Genomic DNA, 27564 nt, shown 5'->3' with positions numbered 1-27564 from the left:
AAATTGGCACACAATACATGGTACTAATGGGTTTAATTATTAAGGCCCATTTGCACCATTCCACTAACCCGGGGTTAACCGGTTAAACCTGGAGTTACGATGGTTACCAATACAATTTGACACTGGGTTGACGGTTAAACCGATAACCCCGGGTTAGTGGAATGGTGGAAGTGGGCCTAAGATAAAAATGTGCTATGGCAAATGTTATATGATTTTAATACTTGTTACAATTTTAGGGGTCATCCATTAATTACATCACACGTTTAGGGGGAGGGAGGGGGTCAAGAAAATGTGACATATTGTGACATGGGGGAGGGGGAGACACAAACTTTGTGACGTCACTTTAACTTCATCACTAACCGAAAATTTATTTAAATTATTTTATTCGCTGTACATTTAAATAACAAGTTTTTAAAACGATAATCGTTTTTATTCGTTTAATTTTCTTTCCTAAGCAGTTTTGGGTTATAAAATTACTAATATTTATATCATCAAAAATATTTTGATAAAATATTAATAACACTTAGGTTCTCACTTAATTAGATTTGGCGATTGCATAGAAAAAATGTGATGTCACAATAGGGGGGAGGGGTTTGCCAAATGTGACCAAGTGTGACAAGGAGGGGGGGAGGGGTCAAAAAACCTAGAAATTTGTGTGACGTAATTAATGGATGACCCCTTAGGGTTCCTGTGTTTTTGTGTTAGATGTGTTAATGTTTCAAAACTACATGCCTTGTTTAATTGACGGATATAATAATATGATTTTATTATAAAATTAATAAAATATGTTTAACTCTTTTATACTACCAGGGGTGCGAAACTCCTGAGATCGGCCAAACTCGGCTCCGCTCGGCTCAGCATTGCTCCGAGCAATTATTAGGGTTGGCACCACTTGACTTCCTTTGGCGTACACGACCACAGATAAGATAATCACTTGAATTTTGACAACCCTAAATAGCCGAAAGGGATAGTGCCATATATTAGGAAGGGATAGCATGATTCGACCCTGAAGGTAGTACTATTATTTATTCTGTGATACTACTCCACACTCGTCACAGCTGTCAATCGATTGTTAAATATGTTTACATCCTTTTTGTACAGTCGCCATCAAATATATCGGAGCGGCCAAGGTGCTCACAAATATCTGAGCACGCCTCTATTGTCAAGGCGTTAGAGTGCTTGTTCAGATATTGTGAACACCCTGGCCGCTCCGATATATCTGATGGCGACTGTAATAGCTGACGATTTTTAAATACATTTTAGTAAGCATTTAAAAATAATTATACCATACAAATAATAAGTTTCTGTAAATCCAGCAAAAAACATGGTGAATGTCGACTTCGATGTGATTGTCTTTAAGATAATAGTAATTTAATTATATTAATTATGATTAAGGAGTAGTTATACTAATTATGAATTAAGGACTAGTTTTAAATGCATGTCAGGTTTGGTGTCTATAAAATTAAATGTTATTAGGTGCTTTATTGCGATCGTTCTAAATGTGATGATTTTTAAAAACAAAAATGTTACTCTGTTCGATTTTGTTATGAACTGTTTTCTAATTGGTTATGAAAATTTTTCATAGGAATTATAATTGGTAGTTCTAAAAATGTACCCACCGTGAAGTTTTATTAAATAAAGATTTTTTAAATTAAACGTGTTCGTTATTTAAAATCATGCTTATTTTTTTTGTGAGTCCTGTGTGTTTTGATTTTTTTTATAATATTGTGCTTTTGAGCGTGTTAACTTAGTGATATAATTACAGTTTCGTTAGTGTTTTGAATAATTTTCAATCTCAAATTAATCTTGGTAACTGAATGAACGGGTTCCTTGAAAACTTTTAAAATAATATTCAGATATTAACCTTTTGAATGCCACAGACGGCAATTGACGTCAACGCAAAATCGTGACAACGACGCCAAAGACGGCATTTGACGTCGATCGTTTTTTGATGAAAATCTACTGAATAACACCCCACTTATAGGTTGGCATTATTTATTCACAAAACTAAATTTTACCCCCGTGGCGTCAGTGGCACGGCAAATGGATGCGCCGTTTGGCGTTCAAAAGGTTAAACTATTGCATTGATGTATATAAGTACATACAATAACTTATGTTAAAAATAAATAAATTGAAATCTTTATTTCTTGGCCTATTTAACCTGTTCACTCAAAATTACTAATGCTGTATTAATATTACATAACTCTATAACTCTGTGTCTAAAGTCAACTTTTACTTATAATTGTGTATCGTAAATATGCTGTTAACACGCAAAAATTTATCTAAAACATGTAGCGAAATCAATTAAAGAAAAACAGCCTATTTATCAAAATCTCCTAAACAGGTATCCAACCAACGCCCGTCGACTTCCTGCAACCAACGGCAACCAACCAAACCAACCAGGCTACCAAACCCGCAACCAAGCTCGGGGCAACCTGGGCCGACACCACCGGCGCCATCAACCTAGACTTAGACAACCTACTAGCCCCTAGGTCGCCTAAAGCAGGCCCTGCACCTACTATAAATCAGTTAAAGTCTAGCCCGAATAGCCCCGCTAAGCAACCTAATATGATTGCAATGTCATTCCAATACCAACAGCCTATGAATATGAACTTGAACAATAATTTTGCTCCCAACAGGGCACAGTTTAACCAGAACCTTTTACAATGATATTGGTTAATGGCTGATCCATGCCAGAATGGTTAGGTTGAGGTTTTTGAGCAATGAAATTGTTTTTTGTGGGAAAAATGTGCTCAATTTTGTGCTTTTATAAACCACTTAACCTTTTGAACGCCACAGACGGCAATTGACGTCAACGCAAAATCGTGACAACGACGCCAAAGACGGCATATGACGTCGATCGTTTTTTGATGAAAATCTACTGAAAAACACCCCACTTTTAGGTTGGCATTATTTATTCACAAAACTAAATTTTACCCCCGTGCCGTCAGTGGCGCGGCAAATGGAAGCGCCGTTTGGCGTTCAAAAGGTTAATTTAAAATCGTATATTTTATTGTAGTTTTTATTCCTTTTTTCACTAAAAGAGAATAAACGGTGTTTCCTTTATGGACTTGTCCAATTTTTTCATTGCTCTAAAATCCAAATAATTTAATATTAGAAATTGAAGATTTGGGATTTGGAATGTTGATGTTTTCTACGGTTTAGATATATTAATATGCAACAAAAGTACGGAGGGTCAACTGAGACATGCTGCAAATATGCCAAAATAGACTTAATAAACCAATCAGGTCTCTAACCCTTTACCAGGTTAAGGGATATATATTTCCCACATAAGGCACTTCAAACATATGTTATATTTTCGATCAGTAAGACTGACATTCGATTGTCATTTTTGAACTGTCAGCCTGGTAAAGCGTTAATTATTATTGAGATGTATGAACAGTATACAAACGAAGGAAGTTATTCAAAGAAGTTCCATTGCTTGCATCATAAAGGGACAGCCCGGCGCTACTAAATTTCACATAAAATCACAAATGAGTTTCATCAATAACTTTCTTTACGCATAAACATACGACACCTATAACCACATATTTGCAAATACATACGTTTAACCCCTAAACTGTCAGGGAACAAGATTTGCCTGCGAAAATCACCTGAAGTTAAATAATTATATTTTGTTTCTGTTTGCTGATCTTACATCGTGTCAGTGGAAAGCGAGGGGTTAATGTAAGATTGTGCCGTTTCATTTCCAGGTTACAGATGTTATTTAATCAATTTATCGTTCATATGTCGTCGGTCAAATCTGAAAGTAGATAAACCCTTTTAGACAAGGTGCGGCTTCAAATGATTGACCGATTTGCGACGCCACCGCGTAAATGCTGCCAAATGATTGGCAAAAATGTGCGCGAAAAGAAAGGTGCATCGTTGTTATTAAAGTAGTGTTGTACATATAGTTCGACAGTGGTGCATATCAGCCTATATCAGAGGATATTATGTATGCATGTACATAAGATGTCGTTTGCGATGTGCAATATGTAAAGCGATCTTAAACTTTCCTTTGTTGGTTATGAAATGTTATGTAAATTAGTGCTCTTCGGCCCGATTTGATCATAACTTAGATAACTTAGGTTGGTGAAATTGATATTAGTTAAAAAACGACATGTTTTTCTATATCTAAAGTGAAATATGTAATTGTTTGATTGAGCCAAATTTACAATAGATTGGAAACTTATAAAATGAGCATCAATTAGTTATTAATGTTGACTTTAGTGTAAAAAATTTCTGTATAATTGCTACAAACGCTATATATATACGCTGTACTGTACATTCCTTGTAATTTCCTTAATACTAAAAAATCCTTTATATGTAATTCACGTTTTATTTGAACCTGATGTGTCTTGATAATAATTTAATCGGTTTTAAGTCGTTTTCATGATAGAAATAGGGACAAAAACGTGGCAATATGTAGATAACGCCCGAAGTGCTCCCGGCGTTCTAAATATCACCAGCGTTATTCCCACTAGTTATCGCCAAGTTCTTACTCGTTAAATTTTGGTGGTAACTACTGGGAAAAAAAATCTACTGTTAATTATAATAGGCCTGATGACAAATATTGAAATCCCTTTTAATATTGTCGGTACACTTGTATTGGTTCCGAAAAACACAATATTTCAGCTATAGGTACTTATAAGATTTAACATAAATAATTCCATTTTATTGTAGCTAGTGCACGCCATTTGTGACGTCATAAATTAGATGGTGGTAGTGTGGTATATATTGTTTACATACTTACAGTTACGAATTTTGCCTTGATGTTGTTAATTCAGCACAATATATTACGATTAGGGGCGATAAGTACAGTACATAATTATCACAATAACTCATTTTATACAAAAACTCTCACACGTATACGTACACGTACTGTATCTAAATAATTATTCTTAAATTGCAACCAATTTAAGAATAATTATTTAGATACATCTAAATTTTCAGTGAAAATACCAAGCGCCGGTTTTACTTTTGAATTTTTATTTTTTTCTATTTATTTCCATGATTCTTTGTTACTGTCATCAGGCCTATTCCCAGTAGGTAGTTACTAGTGGTAAAAGGTGGGAAAAAAAAATCCCAGAAGTTACCACTGGTAAAAGGTGGGAAAAAATTCCCAGTAGTTACCACTGGTAAAAGGTGGGAAAAAAATTCCCAGTAGCTACCACTGGTAACAACTTGGTGGTAAATAGTGGGAATAACCCTATCACCATTGATCGAAAGCTTGCAAAGATGTTTTTTTTTAATTTGGGATGCATGTTAGTCTAATAATAGCGTAAACTGCCATATTACACGTAACTACTTGTATAAATAATGTGTAATACAATACGAGTAGGTATAACATTTTTACATAAATCAAACACAGAACATTATCTCTATGTGGGAATATTTGAAGCATGATTTTACATGAATTTAATGTATTTACCGAAAACGAAATGGGTCTTTTCAATACAGTTTAAACTCTATATAGCGACAATCAAGGGACCGGACACTTTTGGACGTTATAGAGAATTTTCGTTAAATAGGGAGAAGTCAATATAAAAGTAAACCAACTAGAGCCAAAGACTTCGATGTTATAGGGAGTGAAACGTTATATCGAGTGAAGTTATATGGTGTTTACTCTGTATCGTATTTATTTCGATTGTAATTCTATGAACATTTTTTGTAGCGACATTTTATTAAATTTGCGATTTAATCCATTTTATTCCCAACACGATCAATAGATCATGTCTTACTACTAAGTGGAATTATAACTTTACCATCGCGACATTAGATAGACAAATAAAATATGGACATAATCGCAAAGCTCAACGTTGAGATTTTGATTTTAATAACCCTTTTCCAGGCCGCACCAATATTTCCAGGTTTCCTAAAAAATGCAAATATACCGGGTGTGGCCTTTAATATGAGCAAAAAGTTTAACTGTAGGCTGTACTCCCCATACTGACCAACATTTGTTCAGCGACTTTTAAAAATAACTTGCGGTTTGATTTTTAATACACTTTAAAGTTTATTCTAAGACGCAATGTATTGCGAATTTTGTTATGTTTAAGGTGTGACAAGCAACGTCAAGCACAATGAAATGGCGTGGCGATGGCGTCCATTGAAGATAATATTTATTTTGTATGAAAAATAGGGAGTCTAAATACTTCATAATTTTTAAAAGTTGTTGAACAAAAGTGTCACCGTTTGAGGCCTACAATCTGTGTTTTAATTATTTGCCTGTTACGTGTTACAGGCCACACCCGGTATTTCATTTGAAGAAAAGTCACATTTCCCGAAAGTGCAATCTAGTTTGAACCTTAAATCGGAATTCTAAAGTTGAAATTCTGTTGGCGCGTATGTGGTCGATAAATCGTACTATGTCTGGAAAAGGGTTAAATATAAAAACCGTTTCTATGATATAGCGAAGTTAATGTTTTAGATGTTTGTAACCTTTGAATATTATAAGTACCAATAGGTTCCCAAATTATCATTGGCTGGTTTTAGCGTATACCTACTACTATTCAGAAGTAATAGCCGTAATAGGTTACTTCATATTTCTTAACCTTTTGGACGCCAATGACCGATATATCCGCACCGCACGCCAAAGACTGAATAATCGGTCACAGACCACAGAGCAACATAGACCTACGTGCATATGCATAAAGTTCAATTTCAGTTTTGACACTTCGGTGACGTGGCGTCCGCGTGACAGCGTTTGTGTTTGACATGGCGTCGAAAAGGTTAAATAAGTTGGGGCATTTGCGTTTTCTTGAGTACCGCTCAAGGTATATTATGGAAGAAAGACAGATGACAAGTTCGTAACGTGAAGTACGGCAATGTGCAATATCATAAATGCTCAGTTTTATCAGCTTATGCTCCAAATTCTGGTAAATTTTGCTAAGTCTGGTATGAATATAAAAAAATTAAATTAGTCAAAGAGTACATTTAAAGCAGGTTGTAGCTTTGACTAGTTGTTTGGTGTTATGATAGAATATTTTTATACCAGCTTCTGATAATAATCTTAGTAGTGTCAAAACTTAGCGGTAAGTAAAATAAGGTGTTGCCGTTGGGTCTTCTTGGCGGTATAAATAAATTTAGGCTATCGATCAAGATCTAACTTTTGGGCTTAAAAAGGTCTGAAATTATGTGCCTAGGAATACCTCAGTTTATTCCTAAAGACCGAAGCTATATAAATTTAATGGTCCCGAAAGTTAGGTTAAAATTAGTCTGAATTTATTTTTCACTAAATATGATACCGTTTTATCGTGTTAAGGCAATGTAAATTATAATTATAAAATGGTAAACGAATGGTGTGAAATGTATACTGTATGTACTTATTTAGGTAGATTTTGTTTATATTTTTTATCGAAATGTATTATTTAGTCATCCTACACTTTCAAAATTTTTTTGCGTAATGTTAGGGTGGCTTTAAATCAGTTAATTTCTTATTAATGAGATGTTATGTATAGTATATTAAAAATTCCACTTGTCTACACAATTCTGCAAATTTTGCATTTAATTTCATTCCAAATGTAGTATTTTTGGTAGAACTGGGTTGTGTATTAGGCAGCTATAATATTGTAATAGTCCCAATTATGTTTTTAACTAGATAAAACATTTAGCTACTTATATTTTGTAGGAGTGGATTAATAACAATTTTACAAAAATCTTTCAACATTTTAAAATGTTTTTGACCGTTAAAGTCTCGGTCAAAACTGTTTTAAATGCCCATAAACTAAAGCGCTTCACTCATCTTACTGTATTCATATTCCTAAATCATAAAGGTGTAATCGAGTTTAGAAAGAGAGACTACACTAATTAGAAAAGGACAACTGAAATAAGGTGTGCGAAGCGTTTAAGCTGGCTTGAATGCATAAATCTTATTTCCACATTATCACTATTATTTAGGTACGACATATTTCCTATATAGGACAATTTAATTTTTTTCTGCAAAGTTTTTCTAATTAAAAAAAAAACAAATAACAATCGTAGAAAGAGCGAGGGCCGCATAAAAAATCACCATTGGGACCAATGCTCAAAATTTAAAAATAAAATATATTTTCCTGGAAAGTAATTCTCCGCTCTTACTTCGGTGGTTATGAACCAATCAAATAAAATAGCCCCAGCAACAATCCTCCAATGTAAACTATAGTCTGTGAAGCAATTTCCGTCAGTAGGTATAAAAGAGCGGCAAATTTAAAAATGTAGGCGCGTAAGGTTTATCGTCCCATAGAAAATTTGAATTCGCGCCTTTTTGTACTGACAAACTTGTTGGACCGACTATAAAATCCTCCTCAAAACAGAGTTTTATTCGATCTATTTCCGATAATTATGATACTGATTTGTCAAAAGTGACGTTTTTGGTTGAAGAAATGTCATTTCCTTATGGAGTAGATTTTTTGTGCAGTTGTTTTGGAGTTATAGGACGTGCTTTTGTAATTCCTGGTGCATACTTAGTTTTTAGAATTATTTTTTCGTCTACTACCTACTTACATAAAAGATAACTCTAATCAGTAAACATTCAACTGAAACCTGTATGGCCTGATTTTTCAAATGCCAGATAAATTATTGTTAGATTAAATACATTTCACGAACGCGATTGATTTACTAAAATTGTAAAATACGCGGAAGAAATGTTCATATACATACTTAGCTTTTAAACTTATCAATGGTTTGAAAAATTAGCCCTTATTATAGATTTGAATTTATTTTAAGTATCATGTAGATTGTATATAATTTCTATTAATTTAGAAAGTTCTTCCATTTATTTCAACTGGATGGATATTTAAAAGCAATAATTACAATTAAAATTTATTTCTAGTTGATTATTATAATATTTTATTTTTAGTTTAGTTTTCAATGTTACGGTGTTACTGTCAGGACGCTTTAATGGTATAGTTTTCTAAATAAAACAATGTTGGAACTAACTCAAAATAATATAGTCTGTCAAACCTTTGTCAGTACATAAAAACAAAAAACTATACTCATCCTTTTCTTTTGGGTACTAGTGTAAGACAAAGAAAGTATGATTCTCTCTGTCTATGTTTGAAATGAGACAGTCCTTTGACAAACTATATTATACAGTGTCATATTGGCTATGTGCAGTGCCTGGTGGGTAGGCAAATTCATCACAGCAGACGAAGTGGCATAAGTGCCCGTCATAAATTATACACAACAACGCCCGACCGTATGGTACACATAGCCAATAAAATGAAATTTCTCCTAATTTTTTTGCAAAACATCTAAAAATCATTTTGAGTTGGGTCACTTTTCTATAAAATGGGTTACTATATCATTAAGCGATGACGGTATTCGCACAAATATCAAGTGTGTTTCAATGGAGTATAATAAAGGTGGTTATCATAAAATTAACGAATTTTTAGTGTAACTAGCATCACATGTTGGTTGGACCCGTGGGTCGGGATGGGCGTTTATTGTAAATTTGAGGACAATTATTATATTAAATATACATGAATAAATAATATAATACCCATTACTTGTTTTTTTTTTCCAAATTACTTAGTCCAATAGGTAGAGGCCTCATATGGGTCGAAACGGGCGGACCTGCATTATTTGCCACATTTTTGCTAACTGGTTTAGTAATAGGTATGGGCATTGATGTGCCGTCGTAGTTTCCAAAATTGCGAAATTTCCACATGGGATAATTTCGGAAATCTCATATTTTGTATGGGAGTCGAAATCTTCAATTGCCAAAAAATAAACTTTCCTTGTGAACATTTCAACTTTTTGGTAACTTTCCGTAACTTCACATGTAGCTAGGTACATACGTACAAACACACTTCACATCTACCTACACACCTACTGAGCAGTTCATCCACAGACAAGTTCAGACAAGCACATGGCCCGCCTGATGGTAAGCAGTTACCGTAGCCTATGAGTGCCTGCATGGGTTTCGACCCCAAAATTAAACCCTTTTTTCTCCTCCAGCAGCTTTTGATTACAAATAAATATTATAATACTCAGATTAAGTGACTGCCAGTGAAATTGAAATCAACTTCATAAGTTAATAACATAAGAAGTGCGCCGCGCGGGATATGAGAGCGCAATAAAAGATAATTTCATTAAAGCCATTTATTTGAGAAAAATTGAGCGCATAAAACTAAGCCTAACACAAAAATCTTAAAATTATCAATTTAACTAAAATTATAATTTAATCGATAAAACCGTTCATTGTCATCGTGATCACTTAATCGTTATTCTGAGTTCATTAATTAATTATATAATTAATAATCATTAAATCCACTTAAACATTGTAAAAAAATATTGATCTTTGTTCCAGTAAATCTTGGTAACTTTGAACACATGTCTTATGTATCTTAAGGCCACTTGCACCATGCACTAACCCGGGGTTAACCGGTTAATCCTGGAGTTGCCATGGTTACCCATACAATTTGACACTAGGTTAACGGTTTAACCGCTTAACCCCGGGTTAGTGGGATGGTGCAAGTGGGCCTTAGACGTTTAGGACCGGCACAGACGGACTGCAAACCAACTGCAACTAGGCCAGGGGTCACCAAATGGCGGACCGCCAACCTGTTTTGTTTTTAGCTTATTTAATAAACTTAAGTAGAAATGGACCGTCATTTTATTTTAATAACCGGACTTATTTACTTTCTTAGGTCCTGAGAACTGTGATAGTTTTAATTATTGAGGCGATTTAAAATGTGTCTGAAAATTCAAAGTTACCAAGACTGACTGCTCAAATATTAACACAAAATATTCGATATTCAGTCTTTTAAATTAAATAATAGAGAGGAATCGGCATAATTGGAATGACACAATATTTAAAATAATTAAAATAGCAACCACGGATTAAATAAAATAGAAATACTTAAAATAAAAGGGTCGATCAACTTTTTTTAGACACTCGTTGCCATGGTATTTAAAATAACCAAACATAGGGTGACTGATATATGTAGATATTGGCCACTCCTAACAAATCAGAAAGAAACAAGACAATTGGAGCCTTATTGTTAATAACTATAGCAGTCACCCTACATATTTATGAGAATTATAATCCCGTTCCACAATGGGTCATTTCCTTAGAATATAAGTAAAACGTAATATAACATTTCTTATAAGAAACTACGCTACTATTGTCCCCTGGCTAACGGGACAGAAGAACAAAAAAAAGTTGACCCACCCAAAAGCACTGAACATACATTGTGGTCTGATAATCACACAACCGACATGGATGGAAATCAATACTGATCATTCATTACATTACCTATGTAACATAGCTACAGTAAAAATTGCCTAACCTATACTCTGATTTGTGATTTGGTTGCAAAAATCAACCATTTTTTTTTATTAGAAACAAACTGCATAAAAGCAAACTTCACATCCAATAAATTTCTTAATAGTAGAAGAGCCGGCCGCAAATTTTCTAACCGACTTGATACCACGATGAAATGCACAATGGTTTCCCATAAAAGTGATGCTAAGTCCGAATTCGATAGTCTGCCACGGCGGAACTTGCCGAAAGTACGAAAAAGAAGGCCACTTCCGGTGCGAAAAAAGGGGGCTGATTTAACCCATCTGATACCGAAATAATAGTTATGGCAGCAGTTAGAAATTTACATGTAGACACATAAAAGCGAAGTCTGCCAGTATTTTTTTTGCCGGAAGTGCTTGGCAGACGCTCTCAAAGGTGGCCAGCGGGACCCCTAATTTAACCCATCTGATACCACCATGAAACCAATTCCAGTCGGTAGGTATGAACCCTCATGTCAGGAATATATAAGTCTGCCAAGGCTTTTCCTGCCGAAACACCTTGGCAGACGAGATTATGTAAGCAAGGTCGGCATCGGTTACCCTACACTAACCCATCTGATACCACCATGAAACCAATTCCAGTCGGTAGGTACGAACCCCCATTTTAGGAATATATAAGTCTGCCAAGGTTTTTCCTGCCGAAACACCTTGGCAGACGAGATTATAAACAAGATGACCATCGGTTACCGTACACTAACCCATCTGATACCGCCATGAAACCAATTCCAGTCGGTAGGTATGAACCCTCATTTCAGGAATATATAAGTCTGCCAAGGCTTTTCCTGCCGTAACACCATGGCAGACGAGATTATGTAAGCAAGGTCGGCATCGGTTACCCTACACTAACCCATCTGATACCACCATGAAACCAATTCCAGTTGGTAGGTATGAACCCCCATTTTAGACATATATAAGTCTGCCAAGGTTTTTCCTGCCGAAACACCTTGGCAGACGAGATTATAAGCAAGATGACCATCGGTTACCGTACAGTAACCCATCTGATACCACCATGAAACCAATTCTAGTCGGTAGGTATGAACCCTCATTTCAGGAATTTATAAGTCTGCCAAGGCCTTTCCTGCCGAAACACCTTGACAGACGAGATTATGTAAGCAGCATCCACATACGAGGGATCCGTATTTTGGGATTATACAGATTACGGACATTATTAATAGCTGTAGGCTTATTTATTACTTTATGCTTATACATATTTGTATATTATTATGTTATTAATAAAATATATTTATAATTTATTAAACCTAAACTTAATATTGGGAATTCATTACCTGCTTACGGCAGTAGTAGGGATAAGTGGGTGAGTTCTGGCTCACTGAGCCAGGCCAACAGTCCCTCCCCCTTTTTTCCCTTGTTGAGGCCCTGCAACCTTGCCTTGAACCCAAACTAATGTCATTGTAGCTCGAATCTAACCTAATCAATTTTTATTGCTTTTAGAATATTTCAATTATCTACTTTTGCAAAGTTAAAGGTTGAAATCTCTATTTCGCAAAATGGAATTTTAATGTGACTTTAACACGTTCACTGCGTTACGGGGGCTTTAAGCCCCGTACGATGTCATCATTCAGTGCGAAGTTAAATTTATTTTAGAAGTTAAAGGGGGAGGGTGCACACATTTTACCACTTTGGAAGTGTCTCTCGCGCAAACTATTCAGTTTAGAAATAAATGATATTAGAAACCTCAATATCATAAGCGATAAGACCGCCTGTTGTTACCTCTATTGTCTTTTTTTATGTTATTGTCCATTTATTGTAAACTAAGTGTATGTGAGGCGTGCAATAAAAAGTATTGTATTGTATTGTATCATTTTTGAAGACCTATCCATAGATACCCCACACGTATGGGTTTAATGAAAAAGACATTTTAAGTTTCAGTTCTAAGTATGGGGGACCCCCAAAATTTATTGTCTTTTTTTTCTATTTTTGTGTTGAAATCTTAATGCGGTTCACAGAATACATCTACTTACCAAGTTTCAACAGTTCTTATAGTTTCGGGAAAAAGTGGCTGTGACATACGGACGGACAGACAGACAGACATGACAAATCTATAAGGGTTCCGTTTTTTGCCATTTGGCTACGGAACCCTAAAAAGGAGGTATTAATTCGGTTTTTTAATGTTTGATATCTCCGTCATTTTGGGATCGATTTTGAAAATTATTTTTTTAGTTGAGTTGTAACTTGTAAGTATATACATACAGATTGGTTCCGTCTTTGTCAAAACCCAGTTCTGATGGTGAGATTTATGAGGAATCGAGGGCACTCTTCAAATCTTGTAAGGGTGGTTCACGTTTGTATGGGAAAAATTCAAACTCTAGCTAGAAGAAGCGGCACCCCCTCATTTTGTTACACTTATTATGTTGACAAAATACACCAAGCATCTTACAATCTTAACTACAAGGGGGTGCTCAAACACTGAAATTTTTCAAATGGTATGAAATCAAAAAAATAAATAAGTTACTATTTTTTTGATTTTTATGTAAGTAGTAGTTTTCACATTATTTGAAAGTGTGATTTAAAATATATTATTTTGAAAGAAAATGTTTTTCTACTTCAAAACTTATACATCACATGTGCAAATAGTGTGAAACCAGATATTTTAAATAAAATTCTGAATCATAATTACTCTTTTTGTTGGGTTTCATACGACATACAAAATTTCAACGTGGTTAAGCACCACTTTGTATAATGTATAGTTCGTTTTTTTAGCATTAGAAAGAACTTGCAAGAAGGTAAGCGATCTTAGCATGTCTTTTAATTGAAAAACGCTTTTCAAAATTCAAAAACTGTTACTTATGAAAGCAGACGAATATAAATGATCGTACTAGATTAATAATTGTTACATATTTGCCGTAACTTATTTTTAAAATGTGTTTTTCAATTAAAAGACACATCAAGATTGTTTACCTAATTTCTAATGCTAAAAAAAAACGAAGTATAGTTGAGATAAATTAAGAAACTTATACACCAAGTTTCTTAATTTATCTCAACTATAATCTCAATTTATCAACATAATAAGTGTAACAAAATAAGGGGGTGCCCCTTAGGAAAAAAAATGTTTTTTGAACCACCCTAACATATAGTGATACTGGTGTATTTTAAACAAACCAAGCATTTACATTCAGAATTGTGACATTTGATGAAGTGAAACTGCTGATGATGATCAGAATGGAACTCTTCAACGACGCATAGCTCATGTTTGGGGATTTGTCCTCTTCGTTATGTTTGTTAAGCACGTTAGATTTTTAAGTCATATTTTCGTGAAGCTCAAGTTCTGATGATGGGATCCATAAGGAATCGAGGGAACTCTACAAATCTTAATGGCATTGTATAGTGACTCTTGTATTTTCATCAGGCAAACAAGGATTTACATTAAGAACAGTGGCATTTGATGAAGTGGTATTGCTGATGGTGATCAGAACGGAACTCCTCGACGACTTGTCTTTTTCTAATTGATTGTTAAGCAAGTTACCCCACTGTCAAAACAAGCAAGATTTTGAATTCGACTTCTACCTGAACCTGGACCCGGACGCGGACCCGGACTCGAGATCGCGAATTCGGACACGGACCCGTTTTCTATTTGGTTGGTGTACATGGAGTTGGTGAATTTTTTGATTAATTCGGGCGAAAACTGGAAGGTTTGGTATCATAAAATGTTCATGAAGAGAAATTGTAAGAGATGGTATCATTACCAACAACTGTGGAAAATACTGTTTAGTTACTCTTTATTTAAAAATAGCAAAATCAAATTGCATGATTTCATTCGTTTTCTCCACTGTACACAGAATAAGTAATGATATTTAGACTAGACAAAAAAATTCAAAATCGCTCTCCTTCTTGATGCGACTGGCAAATCATATTACTTTTTGGAAACCGGGTTTTTTAACCTAATTAGACCCCGCTGAATCCGATCCGGTTGCTCGATCGAAATCTTGACCGGAAGTGAGATATTTGACATTAAAGGTCCGTTTTTTTTCGTTTTTCGTAAATAACTCTTAAACGGTGGTGCATAGCAAAAAATTTTCTATTACATAAGTAATATGCATAAAATTGCCTACAAGAAAGATTCAGTACTATTTTTCGCTAGGATCAATATTAAAAGAGATTTTAACGCGGGAAATTTAATTATAATCACTTCTAAGGTCCCGTTTTTTAGGTTTTCGTAAATAACTCATAAACGGTGGCCAATATCAAAAAATGTTGTTAGACGTTAATAATCTACACAAAATTTTGAACAAAAAAGATTGAGTACACTTTTTGCAGGGATCAATATTTAAAAAGATAATAAAGAGGGAAAGTTAATTATACTAAATTCTAAGGTTCCTTGTTTTTATTTTTTCGTTAATAATTTGAAAAGTATGACTCATAGCAAAAAAAATTCTTATACATAAATAATAAACGTAAAATTTCCTACAAGAATAATGCAGTACACTTTTCGCTAGGATCAATATTTAAAAAGACAAAGCAGCGGGTAAGTTAATTATAATCAATTTTAAAGTCCCTTTTTAGTTTTTTGTAAATAACTCGTAAACGGTGTCCCATAGCGAAATAGGTTTTTAAGAATAAATTATCTACATAAAATTTCCTCCAAAAAACATAAAGAACGCTTTTCTCTAGGATCAATATTTCAAGCGATATTAAAGGAAGAAAGTTAATTACAATCAGTTCACAGGTCACTTTTTTTTTTAGTTTTTCGTAAATAAATCGTAAACGGTGGCCCGTTGCAAAACAATATTCTACATAAATATTAAACATAAAATTGTCCACAAAAAAGGTTCTGTACACTTTTTCGCTACGATCAATATTTAAAGAGGTATTAAAGGGGGTAAGTTAATTATAATCAATTTCCAGGCCCCTATTTTTAGGTTTACGTCTATATAGGGAAAGAACTATTTTATTTTATTTTATTTTCAAAATTTAGACCCTGTAGTTTCGGAGATAAAGGGGGGGGGGGTGGTATTTTTTTGTATTTTAATGTTTTATTTTGGGGAAGGGGGCTTTATCTCCGATACTACTGGGTCTAAAATTTTGAAAAGATATACAAAATAGAATCTATAGATGACAGGAAAACCTATTAGAATTATGCAGTCAAGCGCGAGTCGGACATTACTTAGTTTTTGAACCGATCCCTACAGGTTTTTTAAAGGCAATTCACTCGCGTTTAACATATATAAAATACACTGTTAAAAATTGGGTAATGTACGGAACCCTTGCAACGCGAGTCCGACTCGCGCTTGGCCGGTTTTTATTCATTTTGAGGTACGGAACCCTAAAAAGAGAAAAGTGTTCCATATAAAATTTTATATCGATTATTTATTTACAAGAACATTAAGAACTTATTTTGCTATGAGCCTTATTTTACGAGTCATTTGCGAAATCCTAAAAATAGGGACCTGGAAATTGATTATAATTAACTTACCCCCTTTAATATCTCTTTAAATATTGATCGTAGCGAAAAAGTGTACAGAACCTTTTTTGTGGACAATTTTATGTTTAATATTTATGTAGAATATTGTTTTGCAACGGGCCACCGTTTACGAGTTATTTACGAAAAACTAAAAAAAAGTGACCTGTGAACTGATTGTAATTAACTTTCTTCCTTCAATATCGCTTGAAATATTGATCCTAGAGAAAAGTGTTCTAGATGTTTTTTGGAGGAAATTTTATGTAGATAATTTATTCTTAAAAACCTATTTCGCTATGGGACACCGTTTACGAGTTATTTACAAAAAACTAAAAAAGGACTTTAAAATTTGATTATAATTAACTTACCCGCTGCTTTGTCTTTTTAAATATTTATCTTAGCGAAAAGTGTTCTGCTTGTTTCTTGTAGGAAATTTTACGTTTATTATTTATGTATAAGATTTTTTTTTGCTATGAGTCATACTTTTCAAATTATTAACGAAAAAATAAAAGCAAGGAACCTTAGAATTTATTATAATTAACTTTCCCTCTTTATTATCTTTTTAAATATTGATCCCTGCGAAAAGTATACTGAATCTTTTTTGTTCAAAATTTTGTGTAGATTATTAACGTCTAACAACATTTTTTGATATTGGCCACCGTTTATGAGTTATTTACGAAAACCTAAAAAACGGGACCTTAGAAGTGATTATAATTAAATTTCCCGCGTTAAAATCTCTTTGAATATTGATCCTAGCGAAAAATTGTACTGGATCTTTCTTGTAGGCAATTTTATGCAGAATACTTATGTAATAGAGCATTTTTTGCTATGTGCCACCGTTTAAGAGTTATTTACGAAAAACGAAAAAAAGGGACCTTTAATGTCAAATATCTCACTTCCGGTCAAGATTTCGATCGAGCAACCGGATTCAGCGGGGTCTAATTAGGTTAAAAAACCCGGTTGCCAAAAAGTTATATGCTTTGCCAGTCGAAATCGATTTTATGAAAAATATGACCAGTCTAATTACTATATGTTCAGAATATTATTTGAATAAACTTAGGATAGGATACTTAGGATAGGAAATAAAATGTGTGTTTTTATATCTTTAAACCCAATTACTAAGTAGACTGCACATACATTAAAGTCACATTAAAATTCCATTTTGCGAAATAGAGATTTCAACCTTTAACTTTGCAAAAGTAGATAATTGAAATATTCTAAAAGCAATAAAAATAGATTAGGTTAGATTCGAGCTACAATGACATTAGTTTGGGTTCAAGGCAAGGTTGCAGGGCCTCAACAAGGGAAAAAAGGGGGAGGGACTGTTGGCCTGGCTCAGTGAGCCAGAACTCACCCACTTATCCCTACTACTGCCGTAAGCAGGTAATGAATTCCCAATGTATTAAGTTAAGGTTTAATAAATTATAAATATATTTTATTAATAACATAATAATATACAAATATGTATAAGCATAAAGTAATAAATAAGCCTACAGCTATTAATAATGTCCGTAATCTGTATAATCCCAAAATACGGATCCCTCGTATGTGGATGCTGCTTACATAATCTCGTCTGTCAAGGTGTTTCGGCAGGAAAGGCCTTGGCAGACTTATAAATTCCTGAAATGAGGGTTCATACCTACCGACTAGAATTGGTTTCATGGTGGTATCAGATGGGTTACTGTACGGTAACCGATGGTCATCTTGCTTATAATCTCGTCTGCCAAGGTGTTTCGGCAGGAAAAACCTTGGCAGACTTATATATTTCTAAAATGGGGGTTCATACCTACCAACTGGAATTGGTTTCATGGTGGTATCAGATGGGTTAGTGTAGGGTAACCGATGCCGACCTTGCTTACATAATCTCGTCTGCCATGGTGTTACGGCAGGAAAAGCCTTGGCAGACTTATATATTCCTGAAATGAGGGTTCATACCTACCGACTGGAATTGGTTTCATGGCGGTATCAGATGGGTTAGTGTACGATAACCGATGGTCATCTTGTTTATAATCTCGTCTGCCAAGGTGTTTCGGCAGGAAAAACCTTGGCAGACTTATATATTCCTAAAATGGGGGTTCGTACCTACCGACTGGAATTGGTTTCATGGTGGTATCAGATGGGTTAGTGTAGGGTAACCGATGCCGACCTTGCTTACATAATCTCGTCTGCCAAGGTGTTTCGGCAGGAAAAGCCTTGGCAGACTTATATATTCCTGACATGAGGGTTCATACCTACCGACTGGAATTGGTTTCATGGTGGTATCAGATGGGTTAAATTAGGGGTCCCGCTGGCCACCTTTGAGAGCGTCTGCCAAGCACTTCCGGCAAAAAAAATACTGGCAGACTTCGCTTTTATGTGTCTACATGTAAATTTCTAACTGCTGCCATAACTATTATTTCGGTATCAGATGGGTTAAATCAGTCCCCTTTTTTCGCACCGGAAGTGGCCTTCTTTTTCGTACTTTCGGCAAGTTCCGCCGTGGCAGACTATCGAATTCGGGCTTAGCATCACTTTTATGGGAAACCATTGTGCATTTCATCGTGGTATCAAGTCGGTTAGAAAATTTGCGGCCGGCTCTTCTACTATAACATTCATGAAAACAACACTGAAAATGACATAAGTCACTAATTTTGACATAAGACAGAGTTTTTGATCGAAATACAATCTGGGTATAAAGTTGATGTATTTTTTACTGCGTACTGTCACTAAAATTCACAATAAAATAATACTAATGTATAAAAAACGCATCGAATCAGTTCGTGTAATAAAATGCGTGTAAATTTTTAATTGTGTACAAGTGCCAAAATTCCTAGCTAAGATAAGCCAATATTTTATGAATACTTTTGCAAAAATGACAATTATTAAACTTTTGTTAGTAAAACCGTGACAGACAGACACAACCTAACAATCATTATTGTCTCTCTTTATCGCCTTTATTATATAATATTTGAACGAAAAAGTTTCTTAAAAAATGTATACGGCTTTTGCGTCAATTGAGTTTATTTTAAGCAGGGAATGTCTCCTAAGACATTTTGTGACCCAGGGGACAAGAGATTTTTTTCTTAGAGGTACCATGGAATATCACAATTAAATTATTTTAGGTGTTGCTTTATTTAATCTGCCGCAAGAGTGACCTATGAGTAGGCGGATGGTGGATTGCGTTATCCACCTAATAAAATAAACGTCACCGATTGAAATGGACAGACAGTCATTACCAGATTGTCAAATTTCCATACAAAAGATAATTTGATAACATGTCAACTTTATCAGTTCAAATATTATGGCAAGGACACACAAGGCAAATGTCAACATGAATGGCAATGACAATTTTCTCTTCATTATATTTTCACCGTCCTCTCCGCATACTGTTCCTAATGGAGTTATGAATATTTTCAATAACTTATGTCGACGGTTGTCACGCGAGAAGCGGTCACGTGACGTCGTCCCCTTTCCTCTTAAACGCGATTATTTGAAATCTTATAACTCCATGATACTTTCCACGATTTAATTAATTTGAATGTGCATTCAATAAAAGTGACTTAACATGTGATTATAGTAAATCAGTGTATCAATGAGCAACGTAGCTGCTGGATGTTTATGTTACACATAAGTGACCATTTCAGACTTTATTTCGTATAGAGTAAGGTCCAGAAATGGTTACTTTACTGTGCCATACCTACACATTTTAAGCAAATCTGTAGAATAGATAGTTGAAATTGAGACTTAATCTATAACGTTTTGAGCTTTTTAGCGTCGAAGTCGAACCCAACTAATATCTAATTTTGACGTTTATGTTTATTAAAAAATTAGACTACGCATAAGAGGCAGTTCGAAATAAATCTTTCAAGCGTCGTACGGTGTTTCACGCTAAACTTTTAGTAACAATTGATCTTTGAAGCTGGGTGCAGTTACAGATTTGATTAAAATGTGTATAAACCATCTTATTTGAATCCTAAGGCACTTGACAGAAAATGTTCCTTGTCTAGTTCATATCATTTGAGATTAATAACTATTTATTATTATTAAAGATCACAAAACATTCTTTTAACGTCGAATCGCATACAAATATTTAAGCAGAATTTTGTAGACCAATTTTTTTTGCTATTCCGCTCCGTGTTCCAGGAGACAACTATGATATAGCTACATAAAGGGACCATGTAAGGTACTGCAACGTTTAAAGTAGACAATATTCATTTAATGATAGTTTTCGAGGGTAACCCAGGAGACATCACCAAACACAGAAACAAATGGATAATTGGTGTTTCTTCTAAAACTATTTCATATAAGATCAACGAAACCTTTTCATTAATAGCTTTTTACCTTCACTGTTAGTTTTTCCAAATGTATGCGATTCGACAGTTACAAACTCACTCAGTGGTTGAGCGCAAACATGATGGAATCCGGGAAGGTGGCTGCCACGGTGTAGTTCTTGGTGAGAAGGAACTGCGCTGTCTGGTTGCGAGCGCCGGCGTCGTTAGAACGGTATTCGATTACCTGACAATAACAAATGGTGATTTAATAGACCAAACTACCAAAAAAACCTTAAAAGGGTAGAGGCACCTGTTAAACTGACTTTCCAATTATGGTCCTAAAAACAAGCAAAAAATTATGAATTTTCAATTTATTTTTGCAAACATCATTTATTCTTTCGTGGGAATTAGCAATTTTCTAAAAGCTAAGATTATTCTAACTGCCTTCTAATTATATATGGTTTACCAAATTTCCATCGTAATTCATTTTTTAGGGTTCCGCACTGTCCGTCTGACTGCCTGTCACCAGGCTGTATCTCATAAATCGTGATAGCTACAGTTGAAATTTTCACAGATGATGTATTTCTGATGCCGCTATTGTTGTTCATTATTAAAAAAATTGTAATAACAGCATTCGCCAATACATTACAATCTTAAATACTAACCAATATTAACCAATATCACTACACTACGTAATACAGCGATTCAAATATTCCTTAACATTGTTCTATCAGGTGTGACCGCTATAACAACAAGTAGGGAACCTTCGGTGGGCGACTCCGACTCGCACTTGTCCGGTTTTTTACGTATGTAATCTAAAAGAGCGAGATGTAATTTAATTCAATTGTAATTTCACATTTATTCAATTGTAATTTGGTGTAATTTAATTTAATTTTATATAATTGTGTTATTCCATTTATTTATTAGGTAAGTTGACATTGTTTATATGGTAATTTTATGTTGTACTATCTTGTGAGCGTTTTGGGGCCACCTGTAAGCCCGCAACACCAATAAAATAAAATAATACCGACCTGCAGCTGCACCTTGTGGAAGGGCACGTGGTGTAGGTGCGGGGGTCCGCCGAGCAGCACGTAGTGCGCGCGCGTCGCCTCCGCCGCGAGCAGCACCGTGTACAGCGGCAAACACAGCACGCGGGACCTGAGGAAAAACAAAATTTATACATAATTCATCATCATCTCAGCCATAAGACGTCCACTGCTGAACATAGGCCTCCCCCTTGATGGGAGGTGAATGCCATAATCGCCACGCTTGGCAGGCGGGTTGGCGATCGCAGTCGAGTACACCGAATTTGAGGGACGCTGCTGCCCGTCCACCGGTGGTCTTGGACGTAGTTTAAGGATATACCCGGGTCAAACGGGTACGGGTTACGGGGTATACATAATTATGGCACACGAATTAAATGCAATTTATATTAATTACATAATTTGTGCATTATAAAAATTAAATATTGTACTTAAGCTAGTTTACGCTAATAACAGAGTTCTATGAGGACATCTTAACAATTAAACATTTTGTACTTTGTAACTAAACTGCAAAACGTAATTCGAGAACAAAAAAAGTTGAAAATGTTGCCACTTTTTTACTAGCGCGTCTTGTATTTAAGTAAATAAAAGTACTTTTTTAAATCATAGGAGTAAAATTACTAATAAATAAATTATCTTAGCGTGATTATTTATCAAAAGGAATTTACTATTTTACAAACAAATTATTGCAGTGGCAACATTGTCTTACTTTTTTTTGCCTTGAATTACGTTTTCCAATTTAGTTTAACAATAAACTTATTTTTAGAGTCACCCAGGAGACATCATGACTTCATAAGATCAAACTAAAAAAATATCAATCATTTTACCACTTACCTAAAGAAGGTATCATGTTCATCCGATTCGTTGAATGGAACCTGCAAAAAAAATGAATATACATTGCTTGACAACATACCGCTGAATATATATCTCCCATAAAAATATCTATCTTCTTGCAACCCTCGAACTATAAAGAAAGAAAAATAATATGCATAACGGAGAGCGCCAGAGAAATAATATGAAAAGGAGAAGCAGAGGTGTTATTTTTCCATCTAGATCATTTATTAGAACCGCCCAGTTCTATGTGATCCCTAGGGACCGCTCGGACAACCAGACCGCTCCAGCCACGCTCCACTTTAAGATAGTCTGTTAAATGTACCTGTATAGGATGGTCGAGGGGGCTAAGACAGGCGTTCAGGGTCCTTGCTGAGCCGCCCAGCTCTAAATGATCCCTTGGGGCAGCCCGAACGGCCAGTCCACTCCAACCCCGTTCAACCTCGAGAAACAGGGTGGTAGGGTCGCGGTGTCCACGGGGGAGGATTTCGACGAATGTGCCGTTGTACTGAAACATTGTTTAATGAAAAAGTGAGAAATCCAGAACTGTATTTATATCTACATAATAATTTTCTTTTTTTTATGATATAATTCGTCGTCGAATAAGAATTATGAGTCTTCTTCTTCAGGGTCCACTTTAGACAACCTTAACTGAAGTATTTCAGTAGGCAGGTTCAATCAAAGAGTGACCCAGGAGACATTTTTAGTGTTTAAAACTTTCACGTACATATTAATTTTCACATTCACATTTAAATAAAGGTAATAAAATGAATTCGCGATAGACCCGTCTATAAATGTGAGTTAATATTCTTAGTGACCCAGGAGACATGTGTATTGAAAAGTTACCCAGAAGAATGATCCATAACACACTGAAGGGTGACCCGGGAGACATGTTTTAAAAAGTGACCCAAGAGACAAAAAACAGATTAGTTACTCACCACCTCTCCAAGCAGCTGATCCAGGACTTTAACCTGGTCCGTGTAGATGGGCGCCGGTACTTCCTTGTTGGGGCGCGGGCCGAGGTGCCATTGGCGCACGTACGCGACCAGGTAGTCGGACTCCTGAGGGATCTTTAGCTCGTAGTCGCGACTCATGTTCAGACGGAACTGCTGGGCTCCTCTCGCTGGAAACAATTATTTTTTAGATTCTTATTAAATCTATCTAATACCTTTAAACAAGCAATTCTTGTTTATATACATATTTCGGAAACGTGGATCTCGGAAACAGTTCTAACGATTTTGATGAAATTTGCTATACAGGGGTTTTCGGGGTCGAAAATTTGATCTAGCTAGGTCTTATCTCTGGGAAAACGCGCATTTTTGAGTTTTTATATTTTTTCCGAGCTAAGCTCAGTCTCCCAGATATTAATTATTATAGGACAAATACCGGGCTAGCTATACTACTAACTGGGCAAGTTTAAGAGCTTGTAAAAAGAACAAATTCAAGGAAACCTTACCAAAAGTGTCCATATAAGTTAGCAGCATGGTCATAACCGTCACGAACGTGAGCAAGAACAGCATGGCAGGCAACAGCTGCCTATATAGATCCTGCGGCGGGGTTTTCGTGAAAGACGGCATGCAGAAGCGGGGCTTCGGCTCCGGCTTGGGTTGGGCGGGCTCCACTGGCTCGGGCAGGGGATTCTCTTGGATCTTCTGTAAATATAAATTAATAATATAATACAACAATCAAACCAAACATGCGCTGGGAAGAAGACATGAAAAGAATGGCTGGTCCAAATTGGAAAAGAATAGCACAAGACTGTGAAAAATGGATGTCTTTGGAAGAGGCCTTCACCTAACGGGTTCCTACAAATTAAATTAACAAAATTATATGAACAAACTTTATGTATAATGAACAGAGCTCGGATAGGGTGAGCTATTTGCCTTATATATGACATAAGACATGTCAAATTATAAGGCAAATAGCTCACCCTATCCGAGCTCTGATAATGAAATGGAAATAAAAGGCTTTTTATTTTTATTTTATTTATTATATAACAATCTTAACTTAATTTTTGCTCAGAATAAATTTAAAAGTGGATAAATTACTGTCTTGAACTCATAGCCTCTGGATCAATACTCCAGCGCTCTGCCATCTGAGCCACCAAGACATCAAGAAGAAGAGTTCAAGTCTCACCCAAGACAGTAATTGTTCCACTTTTAAATTTATTGTAAGCTTAATATTTACTACAATCTTACCAAGCCGCTCTGGCATAATATAAATAAAATAAATAAATAAAATAGCCTTTATCCTTAAGGGTCATCCATTAATTACGTCACACGTTTAGGGGGTGGGAGGGGTCAAGAAAATGTGACATGTTGTGACATGGGGGAGGCCAGTCACAAACATTGTGACGTCATTTTAACTTCATCACTATTCATTAATTTATATTTTTTTATTCGGTGTACATTTAAATAATGAGGTTTTGGAAGTAGCAGTTTTCGTTCCTAATTGGTTTTGTGTTATAAAATTACTAATATTACTTTTACCAAAAATATTTTTTTATCAAAAATATAATGCCGAGTTAGTATTTCGTTGAAAACAAAATTGCCTAAAATGTGACGTCACACCAGGTGGGGAGGGGTTTGCAAAATGTGACCAAGTGTGACAAGGACGGGAGGGGTCAAAAAACCTAGAAATTCGTGTGACGTACTTGGATGATTCGTTACAGAACAAAGAACAGTTGCACATTATCCCTCTATTATCTCCCATCTTTTGTATTCTTTGTCAGTTTGCCCTTTGGCAAAGGCCTCCTCCACTCTCTCCGATCTATTGCCACTCTGCTCCAGATCTGGCCTAATATGGGCCTAATTTTCTTTACAAGCCATGGTAAAACACTTCACTGGCTGGTTAAAAATTTGGGAAGCCTTTGGGTAGTTTGACCTTAGAGGATATAACCAACGGAGACGCCATGTCTATAATTTTCGGTACAAAATACAAATAGTCGGCCGTTTTTTGCGGGGGAGGGGAACATCAACGTAAACATAGCCATGTCAGATAAATGTCAGTCCATACATGTGGTTGACATGTCGTTGCCCATTGGCCGCCTATTTTCGACAGAGGGGGACGCCTGTTAATGACCACTCCGTTGGTTATATTCTCTAAGAGTTAGAGAGAGAGTGAGAGACACTGCCACTAGTGTTGTGAACCCTACTAGCAATATTGAACCTAGCTTGTATAGGGCAAAAACTCTTGTATTTGTATATGTATGACGTTCAGAAAGGGAGAGCTTTAATACTGCTATGCCATGCCGAACTTTTGTAGGTGGACTATGGAGAACACATGAGTTAAAGTGACAAAACAGTTCGTAGATGGTTCTTCCCTTATCGTAAACCGTCTTTCCTACATTGACCATAAGTAAATCTAGTTTTACATATTAAGAATTATCCCCAGTGGCGGATTTTCCTCAAGGCCCAGCAGCCCGGGCCTAGGGCAGCCAGATATTAGGGGTGGCAGTCTGTATGGTGGGTCCTTAGAAAGGGGCGGCTAGTACTTACTACAGGGCCTGGCTAGGCCCCAGGCCTTGGCGGCAAAGACTCCAAATCCGCCAATGATTATGCCTACAAGTGGCAGATATATAACATTTGCTGGATTTTTTCTGTCAATTACATTAATTTCAAAGACAGTTATGAAATTATTGCCTAATATAGTTAAATAGAACTGATAAATGAGTCGTACAATAAAAGCACAACTACTTTCATAATAATCTAAATCATTTTACTTATGGTACCTAACCTGATACATGGCTTCTCATGATTTCATAATTGCATGTCACAAATTTGATTTAGAACGTCAAAACTATATTTATACCATTTATTGAATTATTTATTTAAAGAAACACTTACAATTTCATTACGAACCAAAATAATTAAGATTTAACATGACAGAAGCAGGTGTTAATTTTTTTTTCAATTTGAAGTGTGAAACCGTGGGAACTTTTTAGGCATTGCTTAAAATGTACACGAAAGAGGTTTTATTAAAAAAAACGAATCCATAAAATACAGTTTTACTTACTTTTTCTGCCATGGTAGAGCTTGTTGTGTATTTCCGTCTGTAATAAAAAAAACAGAGCAGGTGCAGTGCAACTGTTCGCTGCAGTTTCACTCGCTTTCAAATTACAACACAGTACGCTTCACTACCGTAAAAGATTTCTGAATGCATTGGTCTAATATTAATAAAAACAAAAACACATTTTGAAGTTTAAAATAAGAAAAGTCGAACTAAAGAAAAGAAACATGAGTCAGTGACCGCAATGTTTCACACGCGCGACGCGTTATAAATTTTCTACTATTTGGTAGATTTTGGGTTGTCATATAGAATAAGGAGTATTACTGCAATGTTCTGCCGCCAGAGTGCAGCACTAATTTGTTTAGTAAAACATATGTCATAGAGTAACTTATACATATTAGGTCTTAAACAGTTTTTTGACAAGTTTTCAGTATGACATTGATGCACTAAGGCGGTTTATTTACAGGTGGCCTACCGCGAAACGCGAAAATCGAAATTTCTTTATCTGCCTCTCTATCGATCGAATAAGCAAGAGTGATAGAGAGGCAGAAACCGAACATTCTAGTGTCGTGTTCAACGGTAGGCCATGTAATTGACCTAATGACGCATGTGTCATTGATGATGTCAATGAGGTTTACTGTATGTGCTAGTAGTGCCTATATCTATATCTATAGCTTTATAATGTTAATTTTGGCAGAGCCACGGACCTAGAGCACTGTTTGATAGTGTT

General features: G+C 35.4%; 2 protein-coding genes across 4 annotated transcripts in view; one reads left to right on the top strand and one right to left on the bottom strand.

Annotated features, from left to right (window-relative positions):
- The window catches only part of LOC134675058 (clathrin interactor 1-like), a 29769-nt gene extending 20285 nt beyond the window's left edge, over positions 1-9484 (top strand). For 2 of the 3 annotated variants that reach the window (XM_063533211.1, XM_063533212.1), the window contains one exon: positions 2345-9484. In XM_063533211.1, coding sequence (XP_063389281.1) covers positions 2345-2670 — 326 coding nt within the window. In that variant the 3' untranslated portion in view covers positions 2671-9484. The remainder of the gene's footprint in view (positions 1-2344) is intronic. The other variant, XR_010099686.1, reaches the window with a different exon arrangement.
- A 584-nt stretch (positions 9485-10068) lies between these two features.
- On the bottom strand, positions 10069-27103 carry LOC134675070 (protein Star). The gene is made up of 8 exons (XM_063533227.1): positions 26841-27103; positions 24283-24478; positions 23765-23949; positions 23152-23334; positions 22830-22870; positions 21984-22110; positions 19286-21196; positions 10069-11367 (listed from the first exon to the last, which is right to left on the bottom strand). Exons 1-7 carry the CDS (start codon positions 26850-26852, stop codon positions 21074-21076), a joined length of 867 nt encoding a protein of 288 aa, XP_063389297.1. The 5' UTR covers positions 26853-27103; the 3' UTR covers positions 10069-11367; positions 19286-21073.
- Positions 27104-27564: the final 461 nt, after the last annotated feature.

Source organism: Cydia fagiglandana, chromosome 21 (genome assembly GCF_963556715.1).
Source record: "Cydia fagiglandana chromosome 21, ilCydFagi1.1, whole genome shotgun sequence".
Classification (NCBI taxonomy): domain Eukaryota; kingdom Metazoa; phylum Arthropoda; class Insecta; order Lepidoptera; family Tortricidae; genus Cydia; species Cydia fagiglandana.
Note: the sequence above shows the minus strand (reverse complement) of the source record. Positions and strands in the feature narration are given on the sequence as shown.

Coding starts and splice junctions, on each gene's coding strand:
- LOC134675070 (XM_063533227.1), bottom strand. Junction 22,871..23,151: donor CCCTCGACCATCCTATACAG/GTACATTTAACA, acceptor TTTTTTTTGCAG/GTTCCATTCAACGAATCGGA. Junction 21,197..21,983: donor TCCACAAGGTGCAGCTGCAG/GTCGGTATTATT, acceptor TGTTATTGTCAG/GTAATCGAATACCGTTCTAA.